The 24,159-nt window shown below is 42.9% G+C and overlaps 1 protein-coding gene across 3 annotated transcripts in view; it reads right to left on the minus strand.

The window, feature by feature from the left end:
• Positions 1-194: 194 nt before the first annotated feature.
• Positions 195-24,159, minus strand: part of Gli (carboxyl ester lipase-like protein Gli) — a 31,831-nt gene continuing 7,866 nt past the window's right edge. The window contains exons 5-12 of one of the 3 annotated variants that reach the window (XM_084600877.1): positions 23,295-23,494; positions 19,391-19,571; positions 18,356-18,546; positions 16,851-17,001; positions 12,148-12,310; positions 10,353-10,688; positions 6,695-6,763; positions 195-5,583 (exon numbers count right to left, since the gene is read on the minus strand). In XM_084600877.1, the coding sequence (XP_084457003.1) occupies positions 5,532-5,583; positions 6,695-6,763; positions 10,353-10,688; positions 12,148-12,310; positions 16,851-17,001; positions 18,356-18,546; positions 19,391-19,571; positions 23,295-23,494 (1,343 nt within the window). In that variant the 3' untranslated portion in view covers positions 195-5,531. Of the gene's footprint in view, positions 5,832-6,694; positions 6,764-10,352; positions 10,689-12,147; positions 12,311-16,850; positions 17,002-18,355; positions 18,547-19,390; positions 19,572-23,294; positions 23,495-24,159 lie in introns of all 3 variants that reach the window. The other 2 variants (XM_084600876.1, XM_084600878.1) reach the window with 2 other exon arrangements.

The following is a 24,159-nucleotide window of genomic DNA, read 5'->3' on the forward strand; positions in this document are numbered from 1 at the left end:
CCCTATCACCAAGTGGCAGAAGGTGGACAGAAACTGGATTTAAGCAGACTTTCATTAAGGTTGCACCTCTCGCCATGTGGGCTCTTATTACCAAATATACTTTGCTTGTGTGGCCAGTTCATATCCAAGTTCTTAAAGGCCACACACTGCAAAGCTGCTTTTGCGTTATGTATGCATCATTCAGAAACTTCAAGGAGGTATAAAACGGTGTAAAAGTGTTTATTTCAAGGTACATTGTCAGCAAAAGTGGTCACAATCATTCAAGCTTCACGCATGCAAAATGTCATGCAGTAGACATATAGTGTGCATAAAAATTAAGATTGGACAATGTAAACAGTGAATGACACGAAATGCTTGTGTGTGGACGGAATTGCAGCATAAAACATTTGCAGATCACACTAAAACATGCGATTCCTTCTGAAAAGAATGATCAACAATTGACAAGTCTCTGCCTGTATGTATTTACACACAGCTACAAAGTGCAAAATGCGTGGCAGTGCAAGAAATAGTAGTGAATATCAAAGTAGCAGCTCTGTTTATGTAAATCTTTATATCACCGGTACGTTCGGAAATATTCTCACTATTTGCACTGCATGGTTGCAATTCTCAACACTTTTCAAACTCTTTTTTTCAAAAAGTTTCGTTCACGACCAGGGCACTCGCTGGTGAAAAGTGCAGTTTTTTTGAAACTTTTTACATGCTAGTCTTGCAAGCCTATACTTTCCATTCAGGTCCAAACTATTTCAAAAGAAAATGCAGTTTGATTTTGGACTCAGAATTGAATGCATTTTTGATTTGTCATTACAACCGGCTTTCAGCCATTTGCAATCATATTATACTGTAAATAAACTTGGCACAGAGCAAGTAGAAGTTAAAGTTGATAGCGAAGACTCAAACTTGTTTGGTGAGAACACTGCTAGAATTCTAGTAAACTCTAACACTGCTAACGAAAAGCTGTATCTGCACAAAACAACCACCCAGTTCTGTTTTATAGTGAGCATTGAAGACATACAACAGATATACAACCAAAAATCATAGTTCAGTTGATTTTAGCAAAAATACTTGTTTTGATCAATGGTGCACTTGATGACATTCCGTGCTTGAAAAGCGCCGCAGACGCAGCTTTTTCACGCACAGAGTTCGAACACGCGGAAAAAAATGCTCTCATGAGACCTCTGAAGGTATGTAACATGCATGCTGACAATCTTCAAACAAGGCAGCAGGACAACGTAACACTTTTACGCTCATGCTTTCTCTGGAATGGACTGAATGTAATTGTGCCATTCACTGTAGAGTGTGAAATAAATTCAGACTCGTGTTTTTCTATGGGGCCATGAAACTTCTGCATAACAAACAGGAAAGCTCCATGCACTGTCCGAAGTGGAGGGTACAGAGTAGGGATTGGCACCATTCAACTCGTAGCTTTAAGAGATTGCAAACTCCTTCAAGCGATGTACAATACATGCAAAAGCCCTGTGCAGAACTTGCGCCTTTCTGTATGAAAAATAAATGAACAAGCAGTGGAACCAAATTGTTTCACTCCGTGCTTAAAATTATTTTTGTTTTTCACGAAAATGAAGAGAACTTGACCTCCTTCAGAAGGAATATGATAGTGTTAGAGTTCTCGGCTGCATTTCCATCGTGTTTTCACCTGTTTCGTTGCTGAATTTGTTAGCACATCAGCTGACACCCATCGGTGGTTGAGAGGACCCCAAATTGCTAAAGTGGGCCAAGAAGCCATTTTTCAATTGGTTTTCCTGTAGGTGGTGCTTTTTGACTGGTCGTTAGTGGTTACATGAGCCTCTATTATGTCACTGTCTCGGCCAATTAGGCAATTTCATCTCTCACTGTGACGAGATTTTGATGTGATGTCGCATTAAAAGTTAAAGAAATGTGTTGCACAAATAGCAAATCCCTTTCATGTGCAAGAATCCTTTCATGGTTGAAGGGCAGTCTGTACCATTACCGATCTGGTGCGTCTCACAGCAACTGGTTATCTTCCAGTATGAAACCTCGGAGGAAGTTTCATGACCATGTATGAAAGGATACTAACGCAGGTAACAGCTGGCTTGGCATTGCAGTACAGTGTTTTGTTCTCTCCCAGAAAAATGTTAGTTCTAGCCACTTTATGTTGCATAAGTGCAGCTGCAATACACACACCGAGATGCCACTAACAGACTGCATGACCAGCAAAGATTTGTTCTGTTCAGTACACCCTGTAGTTTGATGCAACAAAATCTGCATACAAAAGATATTTAGTTTTTGTACAAAGCTCCTTATAACGCACAACAAATAAGAATAGCTTTCTGTCACTGGTCAGAGTTTGCAGCAACATGGCCTGCAATTGGTGCAAGTGATTGTAGTTTAAAATTGCATAGAATAAGTAATCATCCTTAGGTAATTGTTAGAGCAATAGGTGTCTGCGAAACCCAAGGCAACACACAAAAAAGAAAGGTTGTGCAATAGCTCTGGCCTGGCTAGACACTGTTTTGCAAGGTTAAAAGCACACAGGTTCAAGGAGACTAGTTTCTCAAAGTGAAAACATGCAAAGAAGTGTGGAAACAGAGCGTTGCGAAGGAGTGAGAATGTTTATGGTGTTTGTTAATGCCGGCATCGGTGAAACTGTGCTCTGGCTGTGCAGCTGAACGAGACAGCAATGCAAGGAGTCTCGGGGGGGGGGGGGGAGGGGGTTCTGACAGTGAGCGGCGTGGTGTTGGGAGGAATTGAATCTCTTTTAGCGGCATGCATATTTGCGCTGACACGTCGCCTCCTTGCCAAGTCCTCTGCAGGCACGCTGGCTTACCTAGTGCGCATTTTTATCAGTTTAGCCTTGACTCAACCCCAATTCTGCAACCTGCTCCCGGAACTGCAGCAGAAGCAGTCTGCAGAAATTGCCCCCCCCCCCCCCCCCCCCCCCTCCACCTGCCCTGTCAAAGGGTCCCCCCATCACTTCCACTGGTTCATAAAGGATCCTCAACACATCCATGGCTAAGAACCACTGGGTTAAGCATAAAATACTTCACCAAACTTTAATTGTATGGTTGCCAGTAAAGAGCGAAAACTCGCTTTATTTGGAGTGGCAGTACTACTACAAATTCAACCTATCCAACGCTAGGTTATAAAAATTCTGGGTGCGGTGAAATGCAAAGACGTACGGGTGCTGTATGATGTCATTGCACGTTAAAAATACCCAGGTGGTTGAAATTACTCCGTAGCCCTCCACTAAGGCACCTTTTTCTCTGTTGCTTCTTTCCACTCCCACCTTCCTCCCTTCCCTTTTGACATGGTTCACGTGTCTGCGGAGAATGTGACAGACACTGCACCTTTTCTTTCCTGTAAACCAATTTTAAATCCCGCTGATTCATGCTTTACTGCATCTGCTTCTGTATGCTGTGTGGTGCAGCGTTTGAGGAAGTGCCAAATTAAAGGCGCAGCACAGATGCCCGGACTGGACGCCCGGCGGGGTCAGCTTATCATATGTGTGAATTGCGTGGTGAAGTCATTGGTCATGACCGGATGTGACGTCATGATGTCAGTTCCAGTTTTTAGACTTGACCGGATGTGACGTCATGATGGCACCACATGCGGTCATGGCTGATCGTCATCACTAACTGTCACTAAAGTTCTTCACCGAAACCTATAAAGGTAAACAGAACTCTGCGGAATCTTGCGAAGTGTGGCACTTCTCGCAAATGCATGCACGCACGGACAGACACTCATGATCTTAATACGCACTATTCTAGTGGTGAACTTCACAAAATTTTCCACATTAATGTAAGCTGACATTGGTTTTGGTTTTGTAGAGTTTAACATCTCAAAGCGACTCGGGCTATGTGAGATGCCATAGTGGAGGACTCTGGAAATTTCGACTACCTAAGGTTCTTTAACGTGCACTGACATCGCATAGCACACGCATGCCACTTCGTTTTGCCTTCATCGAAGCGCAGCCACCAGGGTGTATCTGAGTTTACTAGAAGTAGGTGATGCAGTAGGTCATCATCACATAAATTTCAATAAGAAATGGCTGAAAAGCAGGCAAGAGAAAGCAATGTCAATTTTTTAAAATTTAAGAGCTTAATAAAGTTTTAGGGCGACTGGAAGTTTGTTGACCTTGTCCATTTAACTTGTGTTAATTTGGTAAATTGGCGAGTTGACACAGTTACCTCTTATTCGACAGTGCATGAATGCTAAAAAAAAATATAGTATGGACATCCCTCGTGAAAATGTGTAGCCGTGCATTTGACAAGATCTGCATTTATAGAAGCCGTTTTCAAATATTCAGAGGCTAAATGTCACTGCAGCAAAGTCTTATGGTAGCACAAAGGCTTCTCAAAGCCTTCACAATATGGAATGTGAAAAAAAAAAAAAGAAAGGAAAATGCCACTGATGGACTGCTCCTGTAAAATTGTTTACACTCTTGGCACTACCTAAATATCCAGCACTGGCTACCCTCATTCACAATGACTAAGTGCATGCATGTGCTGTTTGAGTTACAAAATGTTCACTTCATGTCACACTATAAGCACTCCACACACTCAATGTGCCACACATGATGTTTTTGTGAATACTTTGGGCTCAAAAAAGGTGAGTGAAATGGGCCTAAGCCGGCTTTGTGACTCGGTGCTTGGAGATCATGGCAAGAGAAGCAGGAAGGTATCTTTGGCCACACCAAGAAAGGATAAAATTACACATCCTTTTAGCATCACCAACATTTTTTCCATTCTAGGTGGCTACCTTCAAGTTTCTTCTTTAAATTAAATATCACTGTTGGCAGCATTTGCAGACATTCTTTTGCTATGCTCGACTGTGACTGAAGAGTGCAATCTGGGAACTAAGCCGTCAAGTATGATGGCTAACGCCTATATAGCAGGAGCATGAATTAGCAGAAAATAAGCTGTCGATTTGTAATCGGCATCAGTGCCAGTGCTGCTTGATGTGTAAAACCGGCTGAATCGGGTGTTGTACCTACCTGATCATAACTGTAAACACATAGTCGTGCTATCAACTATAACATGAGCTCAGTAAAGGCGTCAGTTAATTGATAAGCTGAGCACAGGGGTCCATCCTTCTGGTGATAAGCATTCTGAAGAAAAGCTTGGGGATAGGAGCGCATTCCAGGAAAACTTGGCAGTACATTCAGAGTGCTTTCGGAGACGTGTTGAGAGGGTATGTAAATCTAACCATGTCCAAAATGCCACCTGTTTGCTTCGATTTGGGAGGTCGCTTTCTTGGCTGAGTAATGAACACTAACGATGCCACCCTCCCCATCTAGTGATTGTGAGCCCAGGCAGTTGATCGCGCTGTCTGGGACACACCAGTGAAACATATCTGTACACTTGTTATGGTGAGCAGTTGGGCAGGAACTTCAAGGCGACACTGGGACAGGCAAAGGAGGGAGAAAAGCCACAAGCCAGATGGATGGCGCACTGTGGCACACTTCCACAGGCAATGCTTGCAATGCAGTGAATGTTTTGGTGAACTGTGCTGCATTTGTGGTCGTGGCAGCTCACTCCCTCTCGCTGCAGTTTGTGTCAGAGGTTCCTTCTGACAACCGCTCTTGACTGGGTTGGCAGCTTTGCTTGGCTGTGTTCAGACGAAAGTGGCAGTCAGCTGTGGTGAGGCTCTTAAAAGCGACCCAACAATGTGCACCATCTCGATGAAATTTGCCCCGTATGCCCCCAACCCACTGCCAGAGGACAGAGTTCGAAAATGAGGACACAAATGTGCTACTCTCTGCGGGCAGCTTTCACACACTGGTGTTCTTGAGAGACTTTAACTCCCCTTGATCTTCGGACGAAGCGTATTTGTTTTTGAACTCCATTCTTCTTATGCTGCAAAAGGTGTGAAACAAGTCTCGAAATGCTAGACCCCGCCACGCATGCCTTTTTCAGCATGCATCTAGATAGAACTGTCATTACTATATCCATTTTTTCTAAGTATTGTAGTGGTTATAAACATTAACTATGTTTGTACAGCAACAAAGTTTATTGAACAGGGAAAAAAAAAAGCATCATGTTTATGTCGTCCACAGCCTGATGGCATTTCAAAGAGGTGCACACAAGTCCCAGGCTCAAAAGCTGTTTCCTAATTAGAGTTGGAAGTATGCATGGATTGGCATGCAAGTTGCAACAAATTTCAGTGTAACATTGTTTATAATGTCCATGATTTAGCCTAGACATTAACATTAAGCTTAAAGAGTGCAAGATTAAAACTCTGCGTGGTGCCTTATTTGGTATTTTTGTAATGAAGAATTACTCGCAGAAATCACTTTTTCATACCGGTATCGAACCAGGTTGGTAGCATATTGCAAATACAGTGCCCTCCACTCAAGCAATAAAACTGCACTAAACCTCACACCATTATTACCTTTGCCTGCATGCAAGTAGCCTAAAATGAAAATGATTCAAACGCTTTTGGACAAGCTTGAAGTTTTAAAGTTCCAGTGCATGCGAAACCCATGCAAACGAACATAGGACCTACAGGAAAGCCTACATACACAATGCACATGTATGTCAGGCACACAAATGTGCAGCCAATACTGTTGAATGCAGAGCAATACGCATTGCCCACAAACGGCACACAAAGAGACCAGTGGCGTCCCATACATGCAGAGCGGGCAATTAATCAAAATTGCTGCAGCGTGCTGTTGACATTGCGGCACGTGCTGAACGAGGAGGACATGTGGCACACTCACCTGGAAGTACTCTCCGTCAGGGAATGCATTGACGCATGTGGAATGTCATCTTCATCGACCAGATGACGGCTGTTTCAAGAGTAATTACACAGGGGAGTAAAAGCTTTTGCTTCTCTTTCTGCCCTCTTCCATGTCCCCACAAAAGCATGCATTTGCACACCTATAATAATCCGAGCGACATCATTACTATGCAAAGCTAACCTTGCCACTCTGACACCTCAGGGAGGTATTTTTTTTTTGCTGCGCGTTATGCAGGGCAACTCTAATGAGTAAACAAATCTGAAAATCTGTCGTGCCACACTTCTGACCACTACAACAAATACAAGGTCGCACAAGTTAAAGAAGTCCAGCATGCACAGCAAGCAGTCATCAAGCAGCCCAGATTGGAAGCAATTGAACATGGATACAAATAAATAACACCTCTTAAAAGAACAAAAAAGTATGCAACAGATACTATACAAAAAGTGTGGGTGGACAGACACAGACACGAGTTTTGCAGTGGGTATTATATGTGATTTTAGACGTCTGTTGCAAGAAGCAAACAGGGAAGTGCCAGAATAAAAGAGCTTTTTTCTATTCACTATGACATTCTTTTGTTCTCCTTCCTAGGAGAAAAGATGTAGCTACACTCCCAACAGAGATCAGAGATTGTTCATTGCACGATATTGTTATATAGTATACTGAGATCTGTTCTTGTGCAGTGCACATATATGAAGTACAATTATTGAGTTTTTTGTAGAACACCGGAAACACTTGTGGATTATAGCATTCTCAATTTTCAAAAGAGCTACAAAAAAATTGTATGGACAAGATATGGCAAGGCCAATGTCATTTCCAGTGAATGGCATCCATCCTACATAATGCTGCGTTTTGCGTGTTACTATATTAGCACATTTAAACCGTTTAAAATGTCATTTAATGGACCATAGAAATGGTGCTAGATGGTGTGCATAATATACTAACGAAATATCTCAATATATATAGTGAAATACCACCTGAACAAACTTTTGAGATAAACAGATTAGTATGGCAAGATCCCACGCTGAAATACCCATATATTTGATGCAAATGATTTCTACGTGAAAGAATGTTAGCGCACTTAGACTACCAGTCAAGCAAACATTTTGGAAAACATTTACGAGTACTGCTTACAAGTAAGGACGCATCACTTTGGCAGGACTGCAGCAATTTTTATCCATGGAACTGCAGGCACTGCAAATCCGAAATTGCAAAGCTCGCAAAACTTTGCAATGTTACGCTTTCTCTTGATGGCTATGTACTTGGCTTGTAGCCAGCCTGAGCAGTAACTTTAAATTCTGACCATTGCACTTGCCTTGTGGCGCCTTCAGCAAGAGAGATGCAAGGAAAGTGTCCTGAGTGTGAGAAAGCCCATTGCGCTCACCATCAGGATTTGCAGCAAGAAATTTTGTAAACGCAGAGATGACCTCACACAGTGTATGGCACTGGAGCAATGCTTGCCAATGTTCTGTACATATTTATGCAATGTTATCATGCGCAGTAGATACACATTGCACGAGTGGATTTAAAAAAAAAAAGTAGTGTGGAATAAATGCCTTTAAAAATACATTTCAGTTCTCCCTTGATCAGAAATTCAAGGTCTCTTGACATTTCTTCAAATGGTAGTTCACTGCACACATGTTATGTTCTAGTATTGTGTATTTAAAACTTTTAATTAAATGTAATGGTTATTTTAAGAGATTTTTGGTGAAATAAACCAAAACCAGTGGAACCAGAAATAAACCAGAGAAAAACTATTATGCACTTGTGACAGAACTGCTTGTCGCAAATAATGGCAATCAAACATGAACAATACAAACGATTGACAAAGACCAACAGTGAAAATTAATCATGTGCATCTTTGCAAGAAGGAAAACATCATATCTTCCAGAATCACTGCATTCCTCATGGTGAACAAGCAAATGATATGTAAACTTGTGCCTAACTCATGTCTGCAATAACACGATGTCTAGACCATTGAGGTATATAAGATTGGCTATAATGCTCCAAGGCATTGTTTTTAGTATAATTGTGTAGACTCATACTAAATAACAATTAACAGGATGGCATTTGCTGTCAAGGCAGCAACTTTTCTGTTAAATGTCACTGACTTCCCCAGAATCATTCAACTGTGAAAGCCATTTGCCGTTAATGTCATTCACTGGAAATGGCATCACTTTTCCATGGGTGACAAGGCCATAACCTAACTGGATGGTTCTCCCATTATTTTTATACTGACAATAGAAAGTGGTGACAGCCAACAGTTAATACTACTACTGCAAACGTGGGCAGAGTCTCGGAATATGTAACTGATGGCTCTGGGAGTGATGCGATGTGATGTGTTTTATGGCGCATAAGCAACTAAGGCTATCATGCGCCAACTGCGAGGCAGAGAACAGATGCATGCAAGGCAACCTTTTAAGTTTTGATGCTTGGACATACAGGGTGCTGAAACTTGCACCTTGTGGCGATGTATCTAGTACGACTGCTTATGGCCTGAAGGACACTTCACAGTGAAGTATACTTGCACACAAATACCACTTTTCTTTTTTCATAAACAACTACCATGTCATGCTTGGCAAATCTGCACCGTGAAGAGTCAATGCAAAGAGTCTTAGCTGTCACAGGAGCATTACAGCTTTGGAAGCACACACACTGGTGTGCTTGATATTTGCTTAAAAGATGTAAAGAGTGTTCATGCCCAAGCAGTCACACAAACTAGCAAGCATGACGGCAATAAAACAGGGAAAGATAGTGCAAGAGCAGCCCACATTACTGACATGAAATTAAGCATGATCTCTTCATAATAAAGAAGGAACCTGAGTTCATCTATACATTGAGAAAGCAGCAAGGAAGAAACAAATACACAATTAATGAGACACAGAGCTTGACACTTGTTTTCTCATTTCCTGTTCAAGCTTGTCTACTTGCTTGCTGTTTGTCTACAATTTCTCTTAATTGGAGCTTTGTGATTTGAAGTGTGTATGTGAATGTGTAGGCGAGATAAAGACACAATTAAAAAAAAAAAAATGAAAATCCCGCGCACCCTGCGTGAAACACACACCATGCACCAAGAATACAGCTGATAAATGGCATGCATTGGCCACAGATTGTTGCAGTCAATAATGGAAAGGTATGTGTCTGCACACAGTACTAGTGAAACCACGACATCACTTTGAGCAGTCACATGATTAGATGCCATGGTTACTGGTACTGCATGCCTGTTTGCTGCTTTGCCATCTAAGGCAAAGCAAGACACGTTCAAATCACCTAGCAATTTTGCTCACTGAAATGCAGAACACATGATTTTGATGGGAATATATAGTTCAAGTTCAAATGAACCTGAAGTTTGGGCTAGATGAGTTAAAATTAGTGAGACTGCACTCAATGTATGAAAAGGAGGATGCTCAGAACATCAAATGATCAAGAACAATCACTACCCTCCTAGATATGCAAGGCACACACACACACATGCAGCAACGAGCGCTGCTACAGCGGGACGACACACCGAGCGAAGCGATTCATGGCGGTGCACAATCTGGCAGTAGACCACATGCTGGGGCTGACCGCGTGCAGTGGGTGGGATGGGGGTACCAAACAGCCGGTGGCAAGTTGAGTGGCTCCTCAGGCCTGGGCGTACCTGGCAGCCTTGCAATAGCAGCAACATGCCGCCACAGCGACTATGAGGAAGAGGCAGGCGACGGCCGTGACGCCCCAGAGGGAGGCTGTGACGAGGCGGTTCTCTCGCAGCAGAGGCTCCTCCCAGGGTGGCCAGGTGGGCGGGGGACGCAGGGCCAGCTCAGGCAGGTAGGCATTCCAGAACTGGCTCTCCTTCTGGCGGTAGTCGCGCAACAGGAAGCTGGAGGAGTTGAGTGCCTCGTAGTAGGTGCCATTGATGCACAGGTACTGAAGCAGCCCTTGCCTGGCTGGATCCCAGCGAATGCTGCCAAACAGGGAGCTGCCGCCTGTGGGGTCTCTGAGGTGTAAAGGAAGGGGAGCGAAAATGACCTGGTTTGCATTTCAATGCAAAAGCATTTCTTGCCTTGTGCTTCGTGTGACCAGGAAGTGTGATAAAAAAATGTGACCAGAAAATGTCCTTCACACCGAGACTTGCAGAAAAAAATCGTCACCGCCAGAAGTCAAACCAACATCTCTCTGATCTTAGCCAAGCGTGCCAACCCCTACTCTATGCTGGGCTCGTGAGAACGTTTTTGTAATACTGCTTGTCTAGTGGACGCCAGAGGGTGCTAAGGGGAACAACAGCAGCATTAAAAAAAGGAAAATATTAAAATGAATAAAATTTCAAAAAGCTACTCCTGAGTATAAATTTTGTTTTAAAATCTGAGCATGTAAAATTCAAAACAAATCAACGATAATGAATCTCCCGTTACAAAGACATGTGGCACCATGTAGCGAGTTTGACACATAACAGCACAGTAGTCTCGTGTGGCTTTTGCCAGGGAGCAGCACATGAGGCACAAAACGTGTTAGAAACAGCAACGTCACAAAACACGAACATGCAGCAAAATAATCTGCAGCGGCAAGAGAAATGCTTTCGGATTTTTTCATGTAAGCAGACTTAAGTGCACCCCAAGAATTTTCTCTCAGCAGCCCTCACAATCATGTAAATAAGGTCTATAAACGTGGTCTGAAGCAGCAGGAAGTGAAGGTTGCACTGTTGTGGGTTAGAATCCCACTCTGGACTGTCAGTACAGCAAGTTTATTTTGCTCTCGCCCACATCATTTTCTGCTCTCATGCATTCACTAATACTTCAGCTTGAAACACGTTTTGGCAAATGATACAGCTGCTAATAAAGTCGAGAAGCAAAAACAAGAAAAAATACACAACAAGACACTCATAATTCTAAATGGTGTGACATACAGCCGATGGCTGCTGTCATAACGCGCTGGTGGCAAAACTTCAAAAACAATGCTATACAGGCAATCATGAACATACCTGCCATTGTGCATATGCCAGAGGGATGTCACAGTGATGTAGGAAACAATGTAACATGCAGTTCAGGTCTGAGGACAAATATTTGGACGATAACTTGTTAAGCACGCTATACCTGGACACGGCACTGCTTTGGAAGCCTGTTCGAATTGCGGTGCAAGTCTTAGGGCACCCAAATAAACGAGCTTCCAACACCATAGACTTACACGGGCGTTTGGTGGCACTCTGAACCATCCAAATTTCTGAATTAAGAGGGGTTGAATTCGAGATTTTGCTGTAAGGTCTTGTCATAGCTGGCTTCACTTGAACTATCACACTGAGTACTTATGCTGCTGGCCTCTTGTTTGGTATGTGTATAGGGCTGCGCTTTTGCACATCTCTAACCCAAAAAATGAACAGATTTTAGGTCAAGCTGGACTTGCACCCCAAAACCTGCATAGTTTTACGCTTAATAGGACCTGCTTCCCCTATGGTGACTTACCCTGTCTTGGCAAAGTTTGCCCAAGACTGCATGAAGAGCTGGCTCATGTTGCGGTCCCCTTCGGTCCACCTTATGTTGTTAAGTTCCAGATTCTCGGGATAGAACTTGGGGTCCATGAAGGGTGCACCAGACACCATTAGGTCCACCATGCTGTGCGGTATTGCTGCAAGAGATGGCAACCCCAGAATCCCATTGGCTGCAACACTCGAAAAACATGAAAAAGCTGCTGCACTAGCGTTCATCACAAAAGCTATGCTATGGCACAATGTGTTACAGAGCACTCTGATATAGGAAAGCATGTTGGCGTTTTCGCATTTCATCGTAAGTGAAGTGCGGCCACTGTGTCTTGAATTCAATCCCACAACCTCTCTGGCTCCACAGCCGAAGCCACAGCCACTGAATTACCAAAGCGGGTTCCAATATCACAGACAGCAACTAGCAAGCTTGCTCAGCAGATGTTGCTACTACACGACATAACATGCGCTTCCTTCACCCATAGCAGGTTCTCATCCAGCAAGCCCCATATAATTGCCCTTGCATTCACACACGACTGCTCCAGACAGTAACAACCAGACCACGTTTTTTAGTTACCAAGAAACAAGGAATAGGGCTTCTATTTCATGAAGGGTAAGTGCACAAGAGTTGCAAAACTCTAATAGTATGTCAAACTGCTCTATTCTCAAGACAAGGTAGCTCAGGTTTGACGCCAAATGCCACAATAAAAATTTTCATATCAAAAGCTATCCATAACATGCAAAGGCAGTCTGTGCGTAACTGGTACGGGTACTGACATATCGAGAGATGAAGCTGGCCGCATACAATAAGTTTCTTGAAACCAGTTTTGTCATATCAAATGCCACATAGCCGTCAGCTACGACAGTCAGGTACAACTAAAGAAAAAGGCAGCAGATGCCTTTCAAAGGAAGCCATTCAACCAATAGCATTGATCACTTTTTGTGATGCCACAGTTAATCCTATTAAGCCATGGTGAATCCCCTTTCATCTGCTATAACCTGTGTTGTTATGCTAGCAGGTTCAACATTATTATTGAGAATTTCATGGTCAACGCCGTTGGCTGCAGGGTGATCTTTTGACGGGAAAAAGCTGCTTTTTTCTGGAGCTGTACCTGACTATATAGTTGACTAGAGCTACTTTATGTCAAGTTGACACGACAACTGATCAAGACAATGGGAATTTAAATAAAGGAAGCAAGGTGCAGTTTATAGTGAAATCTGACTTTCATCCCGCAATTAAATGATAGAACAGGCACCAGACATTAAGAGCTGAAGCGTCCACCTGACTTCTAAGCTAACTAGCCTAAAGTCGCCAAGTTTGACAAAAGTTTTGAATTCCATTTCATCAGCTTCTGTCACATTGAACGCAGAATCCTTATCTATGCTGCACATATCGGATTTTTAGATATGCAAAAAGAACAACCCAGGTGATTAAGCCTTGCCTATATGCATGATTAAAGGTATACTGAACAAATATTCAAGAATATTCAGAAAACACCACAATCTCATTCTTAAGACACGATTACACTAGTACAGACACATAATTCGGGTTAGTTTTGAGCGGATGGCTGCATTTTTGACGTTTTTAGAGTGGCTGCCGGGTCAGAGGCAGCGCACTCCCGACTGTGAGTTGGAGGGTGTGACGTCACAACTACCCTCAGCAACGTCATGGCCCCGCAATCTCGCCGCCCCCGCACCTGAAGTTGGCTGACCGGCTACACGCAGTGTTGGTTCCCCCGCGTCATGCCGTACACAATGCTGCGAAGTGTGGAATGCTGCACACGAGGGAGGTCGAGGAGGACCCATACGGAGGGGCGCGTATTGCAGACAATTGTTTGCGCGGTGGGAGGGAACGATGAATTGTGCACAGAAACAAGAACAGCAAAAAACAAACAAAAAAAAAACAAAAAAAAAAACACGTCCGTCCCTGCGCTTTGTGAGTGCCACGGGGGAAAGGAAAAATGAACAGGTGCGACCGGCCGCGATGGGGGTAGTTAAGACGTGATATCAGGTTTTGTCAGAGCTTTCACAGGAATATTCAATAAAATACTTACTTTCTGCTCATTTCTGTTCATAAAGTGGATTGTTTTGGTCACTCCCAATGTGATAGCTACCATCTGCGCTGGAAATCTCGGCGGCAATTTTTTTATTCAGCATACCTTTAACATAAGACGCTGTCACCAGTCACTTCATCACTAAACATAGCATTGCTTACCGAGAGCTGCTATACAAAATCTCCAAAAATTCTGTATTTATTCAACTTGTCACCTCTCCAAGGAACAAGCATGTCACCTTTTAACAGTTGCCAAGTAGGAGGCTTCATCACACCACACCTATACTTATGCACATACCAACACTTTCAAACGTAGCATTTTTCCCTGATACCACCACCAAATGGCAAAACTGCACTATCAGGTGCTAACATTCAACTCTATTCTGCTAAACAAATTTCTCTCTTGTCTGCACACACTTGACACTAACTTTCCTTTGCTTTCTTTACGCTACGAAATTGTATCACCTGTCCAGTCTCTTATTGCTGCATTCAGTTACTGCATGTACAATATATGTTTTTTGCTCCCCAAGTTCTTCTATGGCCCCACTTGGGCTGCAGTTATGTGAAAATAAAATGAAATTTCAGCGTAACCTTGTGGTGTATGATTTGCATCCTTGGTCATTGTGTGCACAAGTGTCTACTGTATTTGCTCAAAGTAATGCTAGTTTAGTTTAGTAATGCTCAGTTCAGTTCAGTCGTTCAGTCGTGTCCGACTCTTCGTGACCCTATGGACCATGTCACGCCACGCTCTCCGGTCTCTCACTATCTTCCTAACATCACATAACTTCATCTGCAGTGTCTCGAGGATGCCATCTAACCATCGCGTTCGTTGCCTACCCCTTCTCCGGCGACCCTCAACCTTTCCCAACATCAAATCTTTCTCCAGCGACTCCTCTCTTCTCATCAGATGACCAAAGTAGCTGAGCTTTAACTTTAGAATTTGACCCTCCAATGAGCAGTCAGGGTTTATGGTCGCCAATAGTGACTGATTTGATCTTCTGGCAGTCCAAGAAACTCTCAAGAGTCTTCGCCAGCACCACAATTCAAACGCGTCAATTCTTCGGCGGTCAGCCTTTTTCACAGTCCAACTCTCGCATCCATACATCACAACTGGAAAGACCATAGCACGAGTTATACGGATCTTGGTTGGCAGACTAATGTCTCTGCTCTTTACTAGGCGGTCAAGGCTAACCATTGCTCTCTTTCCCAGAAGCAGGCGTCTCCTAATTTCATGGCTGCAGTCTCCTTCCGAGGTAATCTTGGCGCCCAAGAAGAGAAAATCTGTCACAGCTTCCACTTCTTGTCCCTTGATGCTCCAGGACTTGATAGGGCAAGACGCCATGATCTTTGTCTTTTTAATGTTCAGTTTAAGCCCAAACTTCTCACTCTCTTCTTGTACGCGCATCAGAAGTCTCTTGAGTTCCGCTTCACTTTCTGCCATTAAAGTGGTATCATCCGCATATCTAAGGTTGTTGATACGTTTTCCAGCAATCTTCACTCCAGCTGAAGACTCGTCCAGGCCGGCCTTCCTCATGATGCACTCTGCATATAGGTTAAATAGGCAGGGCGACAGTATGCAGCCTTGCCTCACTCCTTTCTCAATCGGAAACCAATCAGTAAGACCGTGCCCAGTTCTGACTGTGGCCTGTTGCCCTTCATACAGGTTCCTGAGGAGACAGATGAGGTGAATTGGAACTCCCATCTCTTGGAGAGCTTGCCACAATCTGCTGTGATCTACACAGTCAAACGCTTTCGCGTAATCAATAAAGCAGAAGTAGATGGGTTTCTGGAACTCTCTTGCTTTTTCCATGATCCAACGAAGGTTGGCAAATGGTATTGTGACTGGCCATAGGGTTTTCTTGGCAGGAAATACTGGAGTGGGTTGCCATTACCTTCTCCAGTGAATCACATTTTGTCAGAACTCTCTGCCGTGACCTGTCTATCTTGGGTGGCCCTACACAGCAAAGCTCACGACTTCATCGAGTTTCGCAAGCCCCTCCGCCACGACAAGGCAGTGATCCATGAAGGGGTTAGTAATGCTAGTTAGTAGTAAAAAGTTGCCCTTTGCATGTGTTGTAATTGGATATTGTGTAAAAGCAAAGCCACACTCTGCTGTATTTGCACACATATTAATTAGTTGGCACACCATGCAAGTTGGCCCCCTAACTTTAAATAATAATAAATAACAATTTTAAATGCTGTGCTGGTCAATCAAACAAAGCTTCAAGCCACAAACACTTAACTATGGTGACCAAACTTGCTGCCTACCCAGAACTTCCGTCCTGCCATGATGTTGTTTTACAGCCTCGTACTTAAGCTGGAGACTCGTTTAGATATGTTGCTTAGAATAGTCACCCAAGTTCAAGAGACATGACTCACCATAGGGTTGAGCAGTTGGGAGAAGTTTCATTGTTATGATGACAAGGAAGCTAAACCACACCGTCAAAGCAGCGATGGAGTAACGTGACTGTGGTTACCTCCATGTCACCTTTACCCAACAATCGTTTCCGCAGCCCTCTTGAATAAGAAGCGGCATGTGAAACCTTCCTACTCAAATGGTGGTAGGTGACCATCCTATGAATATGAGATACACAAATGTATAAAAACAAAACGTGGAAATGCAATACAACACTCACCATCCCACTCATAGGCGCGCCTGCTGTAAAGGAGCTCGGGGTAGCTCTCAAGTGTGTAGTTGACCACATAGGCATACACACGGAAGCCCTTCTCCAGCAAAAGCTTCATAATCTTGTCATGAGGGGCCACAAAGTATGAGTCGGAAAGCATCTGTAAGTGCCAATGGGGAAAATCTCAAGATACTGCTGCCTAAAGGCTTCTCGGCGATAAGTATTTTCTGCCAGGCGAATTTCAATATTCCCAAAAAGGGACAAGGAATCAATTTTTGATGAGGACACTAATCATATGGAGGTTTCCTCAGTATCTCTTTGATAGATGAATTCATTCTTACTCCTTCCTGCAGTGCTCAAAGTTTTTTTTTTTTTATTTATTTATTGTTCTGCTGTGTAATTTCAAACATTTTGGCTCTGACAGTCTCATTAGCATGTAAAAATTAGTTCACAAATATTCTAGCAGTGTAATTCCAAATTTTGATTGTCTTGCACATAAAATGACACTTGATGTTCACATTTCAAAACAGCACAGTAACAGCAGCATGTAAGGAAACTTCACTGATGGTTGTACTACAACAAAGCCTCAGGCACATCTTTCACACAACATGGTGCAGGGAGTTAGACCACAATACCAGAAATGGATCAGAAGGCTCATTTAGGGTGGTTGTCGTGTTGACTGCCAGGTGAGAAACACAAATCTTGTCCCACATGTTTCATGAAACACAGTCAATATATGATATAACAGCTGCCTGGAAAAATGGATGTATTGGAATTCCTTGCCTTTAAATAGATGCAGACTACACAACTGCATCAGAAACACTAGCAGGTAGACACTTTTGTTTGGAAACTCTGACGAGCAACACTAATTTTTGCACTTTGCAGGCTGTCTTCTAAAGATGGTAAAAAGAGCTATGCAAAGCACACATTGCTGCAAACATGATGATCTACAGTGTTCTATTGACTTTGCTGTTTCCTCAGGAAAATTATTTACTTAGTTCTGATTAATCAATTAACTGGACATATTGGAAAAAGTTTCTAAAACAGCGTTCCATTGACATTTTCTTTCTCAAGAAAACTGCCTACTTAGTTTCGATTAATCAATTAACTGGATACATTGGAAGAAGTATCCGAGACCACAGAAATCAACTTCCAATATCATTCATCTGAATTCACTAAAAAAAGACACAGCCTTTTTAAAACCCTGCTTATATTTAGGTGCAATGCCCTGTATATTTGGTGAGTTAGAGAGAGCCCAAATATATACACGTCAAAAACCAAAATCGCAATCATACTTTGAATGCTTCGAACATGTATAAATGGATCTTTCCAATCCTCCCCTCTCCCATTTTCTTTCTTTCCGCTCCCTAATCAGAATAAGCAAGAAACCTTGCTGAGCATTCTATGGCTTCATTGCTTGCTACATTTGAAAAGCACGTTACTATCAGTTCATTTCTGAATCGCTGCTTCCTTTCTGTTTGCGACTAATGACTTGAGATAAATACGGCACTCACGTCCACATATCCCCTCATCAGGAGGGTCTGGTTGTCCTGGTCACTCCAAGGAGTGTACATGAAAGACAAGGCACTGATGACAGCTTCTTCATTGAGTGTGTAGTTGAACTGGCGGGCGTAGCGCTTCAAGTACATTCTGAACGTGTCAGGCGTCATGCTGTAGCGGTTGTTCTTCAGTTCTTTGTCTCGTTCTGCAAATTTGTACGGTCATTGTAAGAAAATCCTGCAGAAATATACGCATGCACTTTTCTTCTTATGGTCGGGTAAGATTAAATGCAAAATGTAGATGTAAACGAGGGCACAGGGCTTCATATGTAAACATCTACCAGTGCGCAATGGTATCAGAACTCTTTATCACTGTTATGGATTAATATCTACTAGTGATCGAACTTGCCACAAACTTGAGCGATAATGCACAATATGTGGTGCCACTCAACTATACACCACTTTACATCTCAATTTGCTCTAACACTGAAAGAAAATGAGTAACCACTGAGGACTATAATGGTAGCAAACTTTTCGTTGTAAAGATGCTGATTACATACGCCTAGTACTGCTGGCAGCAGCTACTACCGAATATTTGGCCAAATGACGGACGCCAGCACTGAACCAATGTAGTCAAACTGCAGCAAGACTGTAGGTAGGTAAGACAAGGATACAAAAATGTGCACAAGTCTGCGAAGCCCTTAAAAATCAGCAACAGTGAACAGTACATAAAGCATCCCTTGATTAGCACGTCTGGATGAAAATGCCATGCTTGACTCAAGAATACAACGGCAAACGCAGAAGACAACGAAAAAAGAAGTGTTTTTATGTGACAACTAAAAGCTGCTCATATGCTATTATTACCTCGCATGTCGCACTATGTGTCAAGATGAAACAGTAGTGTGCCGACATGTACCAAAACCATACATATTTAACAGATAGTACTTTCCGCAAAGCACAACACATTTGAAAAGAACTAGGATTAGCACTAACAGTGAGGCCAAAGAATAAACAACATTGTGCTTCATCGCACCACATGTCACTACTCACTGACTATGTAGGATGCCTCATCACGCGTTACACCACTCATGTACGCCACTGTGCTGCTGAATAAGTGGGCCTCCTCTTGTGCAAGGTCTTGGAAGTAGTCTTCCGGAGACATTGGCACGATGCTCTCGCGACGTGTGTGTCGATCCAGAACGGGCCCCCAAGGCAGACGCCCCACAGTTGGCTGCATAGAAGAGCACAGGAAAATCTCATCAATGCCCTACATATAGAGTAATTTTTACAAGTTGCAGTGAGATAATGTGTTGTTAGCACAGTGCTCTACATACTTGTCTAGAGCACTCAAGCAGCACACTCTGGCCTGAATTTGTGGCACTGCCACAGCTCACTTGGCCAAATATATAGGTTTTCATGGCATGAAATGTCAGTCATGATCACATAAAAGTGCATCAACAAAGGTTGTTATATCTGGTCCCAGGAAACTCAAAATAAATGCCAGCACACTCCACTACTGCTCAGACATTTATACTGTCACCATGCTACTGAAAACAACATAACCCTTATAATTAAACAAGAGCTCTCTGGCTCTGAAAAATCCAGTTACTAAGTAATCATGCACACTAGGCAGTATTAAAGGCAAAAACCAAAGGCATAAATTTGGTTCTTGCCTTTAAAGAAAACTTTGTTTTGCTATTCATCATAGTGCAGCCTAGTATTTTAAAATAGTGGTTAACAGATACATACACAATTAAATGATTTTGCAAGAAAAGAAATAGAAGTCATTGATAATGTTTCTACAAAATGGTCTGCAACACTGGGATGCTCAATAAAATGGCTGTTACAGAACAACAGTGAATGGCAGCTAATATGAACATAACGCGCCTAATCCATTAACATTCTTCTTTTCAACACCTGAAAACACTGTGCCCCTTGCTGGTTATGAAGCCATTTTTATCATCAGTCAATTTTTTTAAATATTAGCACACTTATGCTAAGGAATACAAACACCATATTTTTGGTTGAAATTTTTTTTTTTTGTAGGTTAGTGTGGTAGTGGTTTTCTGGTTCCAAGTGAATTCGAAGCAAATAATTTTCTTCAAGTAATTTTGAAGCCACAAGACTGACCAGCACAAAAAGCGTTTTCAAAACCATATATTTTCTTAACACACAAGGCCATTACACGTATAGGGAGCAGAGGAAGGGTGCCTTGATGTTTTGTCACTCTCGTTTAAGCAGTGCCAACCTTTTGCAAAAATGGCGATTGTAAATTGGGAACACTGATGCATGTGCACACACAGGTAACATATTTGTGGTGCATCGGACATATGTACTTGTATGACTTCCAAATTCTGGCTTTAATCGCAATTACGCAGTAGTGTGGTTACTCCCTTTAAGCGGTGACTACACGGCCAGCTGAACATAAGTGCAGTGTGCCCATGTGCCCGGTGTCACCCCGTATCAGGCGCTGAAGCCAGCACCGGTCTCCATGTGCCTCGTTACAATGCTCTAGAGCCTCATGCTAGCTCCTTCTCATGCTCAGCTGCCTTGTTTGATTAGCTCATTCCGCAATGTCAAGCAATATATCAAACATTTCAATAGAACTTAATATTGAGTATTTGTTTATTCGACCAAACATTCCAAGTTATCGAATATTCGCAGTGATGCGGTAAGCTGAATTAATTCTTTGCAAGCTTTCGATGTTCTGAAAAACATACTATCATTTGAAGAGTGCAACGTGCAAGTACAGCTACAGGAAAGGGCACACTATAAAAGCGTGTGTCTTCAACTAGACTAGGAATTCAGTAGACAATTCATACTGAAGTTTCTGAACCGATTGAAAAACCACCAAAATTTTTGGAAATCTGGCATCAGTTAGACCCACCTAGAGACTCCCCAGCCATTGTGCGTCCCTCCCCCGGCAAAAGCATCTCCATAGACGATGTTGTCACTGCTCCAGCCATGACTGCCAACAATTAAGCCACGGCTGGTGTGGACAACATTTAGCCAAGACTGGTCCATTGCAAAGTAGGCATATTGGTCATGTACGACAGCTGCCAGACTTCTGATGCTGAAGCTGAGCCTCAGCAAGCTCCTTTATTCCCCTTCCCTGACTTTGCAGCATCCAAACCTGCCAATTCCCAAGACATTGCCACGGCATCAGCCGAGGTGACTCTAGATGTTGGCTCTGCCATCCTGCCTATGGGCGGCACTTTGTCAAGGCCGACCCTTCATCCACTGTCATTGCATAGAAGATGGCTGAAAAACCAACATATAACCTAAGTTAACATACTCCAGGGGAAAATATTCCACAAGCTGGCACACTGGCACACCTGGCAAGCAGCCATGACAATGATGTGTGTGCTCAAGCTCAATGCTCTGGAGTTTCCAACTACAGGCAGCAGTGATCATGTTATCAAAATAAGCCTGTGTTGTCCCCCTTTCCTGCCGATACTGCAGTTTCAGTCTGAACAGCAATGGCTGTGATGAATGTTAACAGTCAGTACAGGACACATAAAAGAACTATGACAGTGTTGCTACTTCATTACTTCAATGCACTGTAACCGTAAACTCAGCATGCCTGATGCAATGAATGAAAAAGCAACCATTACATCACAGTTGTTACATGCCCCAAGTGGCCTCTGCTAGTTGATGTCACAGCCATTGTTAGGCTGTTGAAACTGAAATTGAAACAGCATGACATGAGAAATTCAATTTATAAAAATTTAGCAGCCATGAGCGATAATTACAAGAGAGGACACATACAGTCATTCGGTGTCTGTACTTCTTTAAACATGTAATCTCAAAAAAGCTACAGCGCAGTAAATTTACGCATAACTTGGGTTCACAGCATAAATTATCAGATTTAATAAAGGGCACTTCAAAAGCACCGTGGGACTTGGTGCTCGTGCCAAAGCTGCAGTGAACGGTGCTTTGAAAAAAGCCGCCTCCAATCATAAGAGGTCTAGTTCTGTTACTGGTACACTCTAAAAGCGACAATATCTCAATTACAATTAGGGCACAGTTGATTTGTGCATCATCAGGCCAAGTAAGAGCCGCTGCAAGCCTCTGCTCAGTTAGACTGGCTTCACCAAATGACAGTAGCGTCATGTTAGGAACAAGCCACACCAAAGACCAGTTTGAAGCGAACTCGACGTTCACCTCGGCACACAGTTTCACCCTATTAGTGCTGCCAGCAGGTGCTATAGGATGCTCAGTCTTGGTGTCCATGCCATGCAGTCTGAAGATTGAATGTTCTGTTAACAAGAGCTCAATAAACGCAAACAGCACTGCTATATATTCGCAAGAGATCTCTAAGGGGATATTCAGACAGTTCAGTATAAGCACTAGTTCGATATATTCGAGTTTGATACTAAGATCAGGGTAATTAAATGTGAGAAACTGCACAAATATATTGCCTTTATAAGAAAAAGAAAGACTGGTAAAGCAAAGCAACTAGTACCACATCATGTTTTGCTGTGATGACACTTAACTATATTTTTGGCCCAATGTCACCAAATGAAGGTCTCCAAAAGAAAATAAAAGAAAACGGATACCTCACCGCAACAGCATTGTTCAGGCTTGTGTGATCAGTGTAGACCTCACTGCTCTCTTTTCTTGCTTGTAAGTATGCACACTGTTCTGCTATGCATTTCACACATCATCCACCCATTCTTGCAAGTTCTTTACACCAAGAACAGTTCACACAATTATTACTCTATCACATTTTACATTTATAACCGTACTCTTATTTTCATAATTCAAACACTGTGTACTATGAATATACACTACCACACTTTAAGAAGACTTCTTGCCTGGCTACCAGGCTCCATATATCCTTAGTATAAAAACAGCAAAAGCAGTAACAAGAGGCCCATAAGGCACCATCCTCTGTGCTGGCTCTCAATCAAAGGCACCACCAGAAGTGGTGGCAGCTGGTGAGTATGCCCACCTCGACAGTGGCCAGGGTAAACTCTGTGCTGCTGTTTCCCTTGCTGCGCAGGCAGTCCATGAGGCGCCAGGTGCTGTCTCCAAAGCAGCCCACCTTCTCCCCGTACAGCCAGCTCATGTTACGCATGCGCACGGGGTCCTGGTCCAGAGCCCACTCGGCCACGGCAGACCCACCGGCAGCAATCACTCTCTGGAATGCCACTGCACACGCATTTGAAGTCACCAAACTCAGTCGGCAGTGCCACTACGTTTACAAAGATGCACAGGTTTGGAACTATGCAGTCTAATTAAGGATCAGATTGACTTATGGTACAGGGATACCTTCACAACCACCAGCAGCCTAACTAAAAGTAACTATACACCCACTGCAGGACAAAGGGCCTCCCTTAAAATAGCTCCAAAACACTTTACACTAGTAAGGGAAACAGGCCATACTCACCGTTTCTGACACTACTTGCTCATGCCCTGACCTTTTAATCTCTTGAGATAGTGATTACTAATATTATGGCCTGGTTCTATAAACTTTAAAATTACAAAAATTTTAGAAATGAGGAAAGAATGGCACTACTGACCCAGAAGAAAAGTTAAAATCTAATCAGAGAAACTTGAAAGGCGCTGGATAGAAAGAAAAAATGTACAGTACAGTAATTCATATCATTTCCTTTCTCCACCTCCTGCTACTGCAGTCTCAGGAAACATTGTTTAAGGAGCCACAGACTCCACTTCTCTGTGTTTGCTAATCACATGTGTTCCTTTGTAGAAAGACGTCCCAGAAGGGCGATCACAGACAGCACACAATAGAGCAAATGGTGTAATTCTGCACATCGTAACTCAGCCAGGAATGTCCTTACGGTATTTGGAAATGG

The sequence above is a fragment of the Amblyomma maculatum genome, chromosome 4, assembly GCF_055883805.1.
Source record: "Amblyomma maculatum isolate TAMU_Amacu chromosome 4, ASM5588380v1, whole genome shotgun sequence".
Lineage (NCBI taxonomy): Eukaryota > Metazoa > Arthropoda > Arachnida > Ixodida > Ixodidae > Amblyomma > Amblyomma maculatum.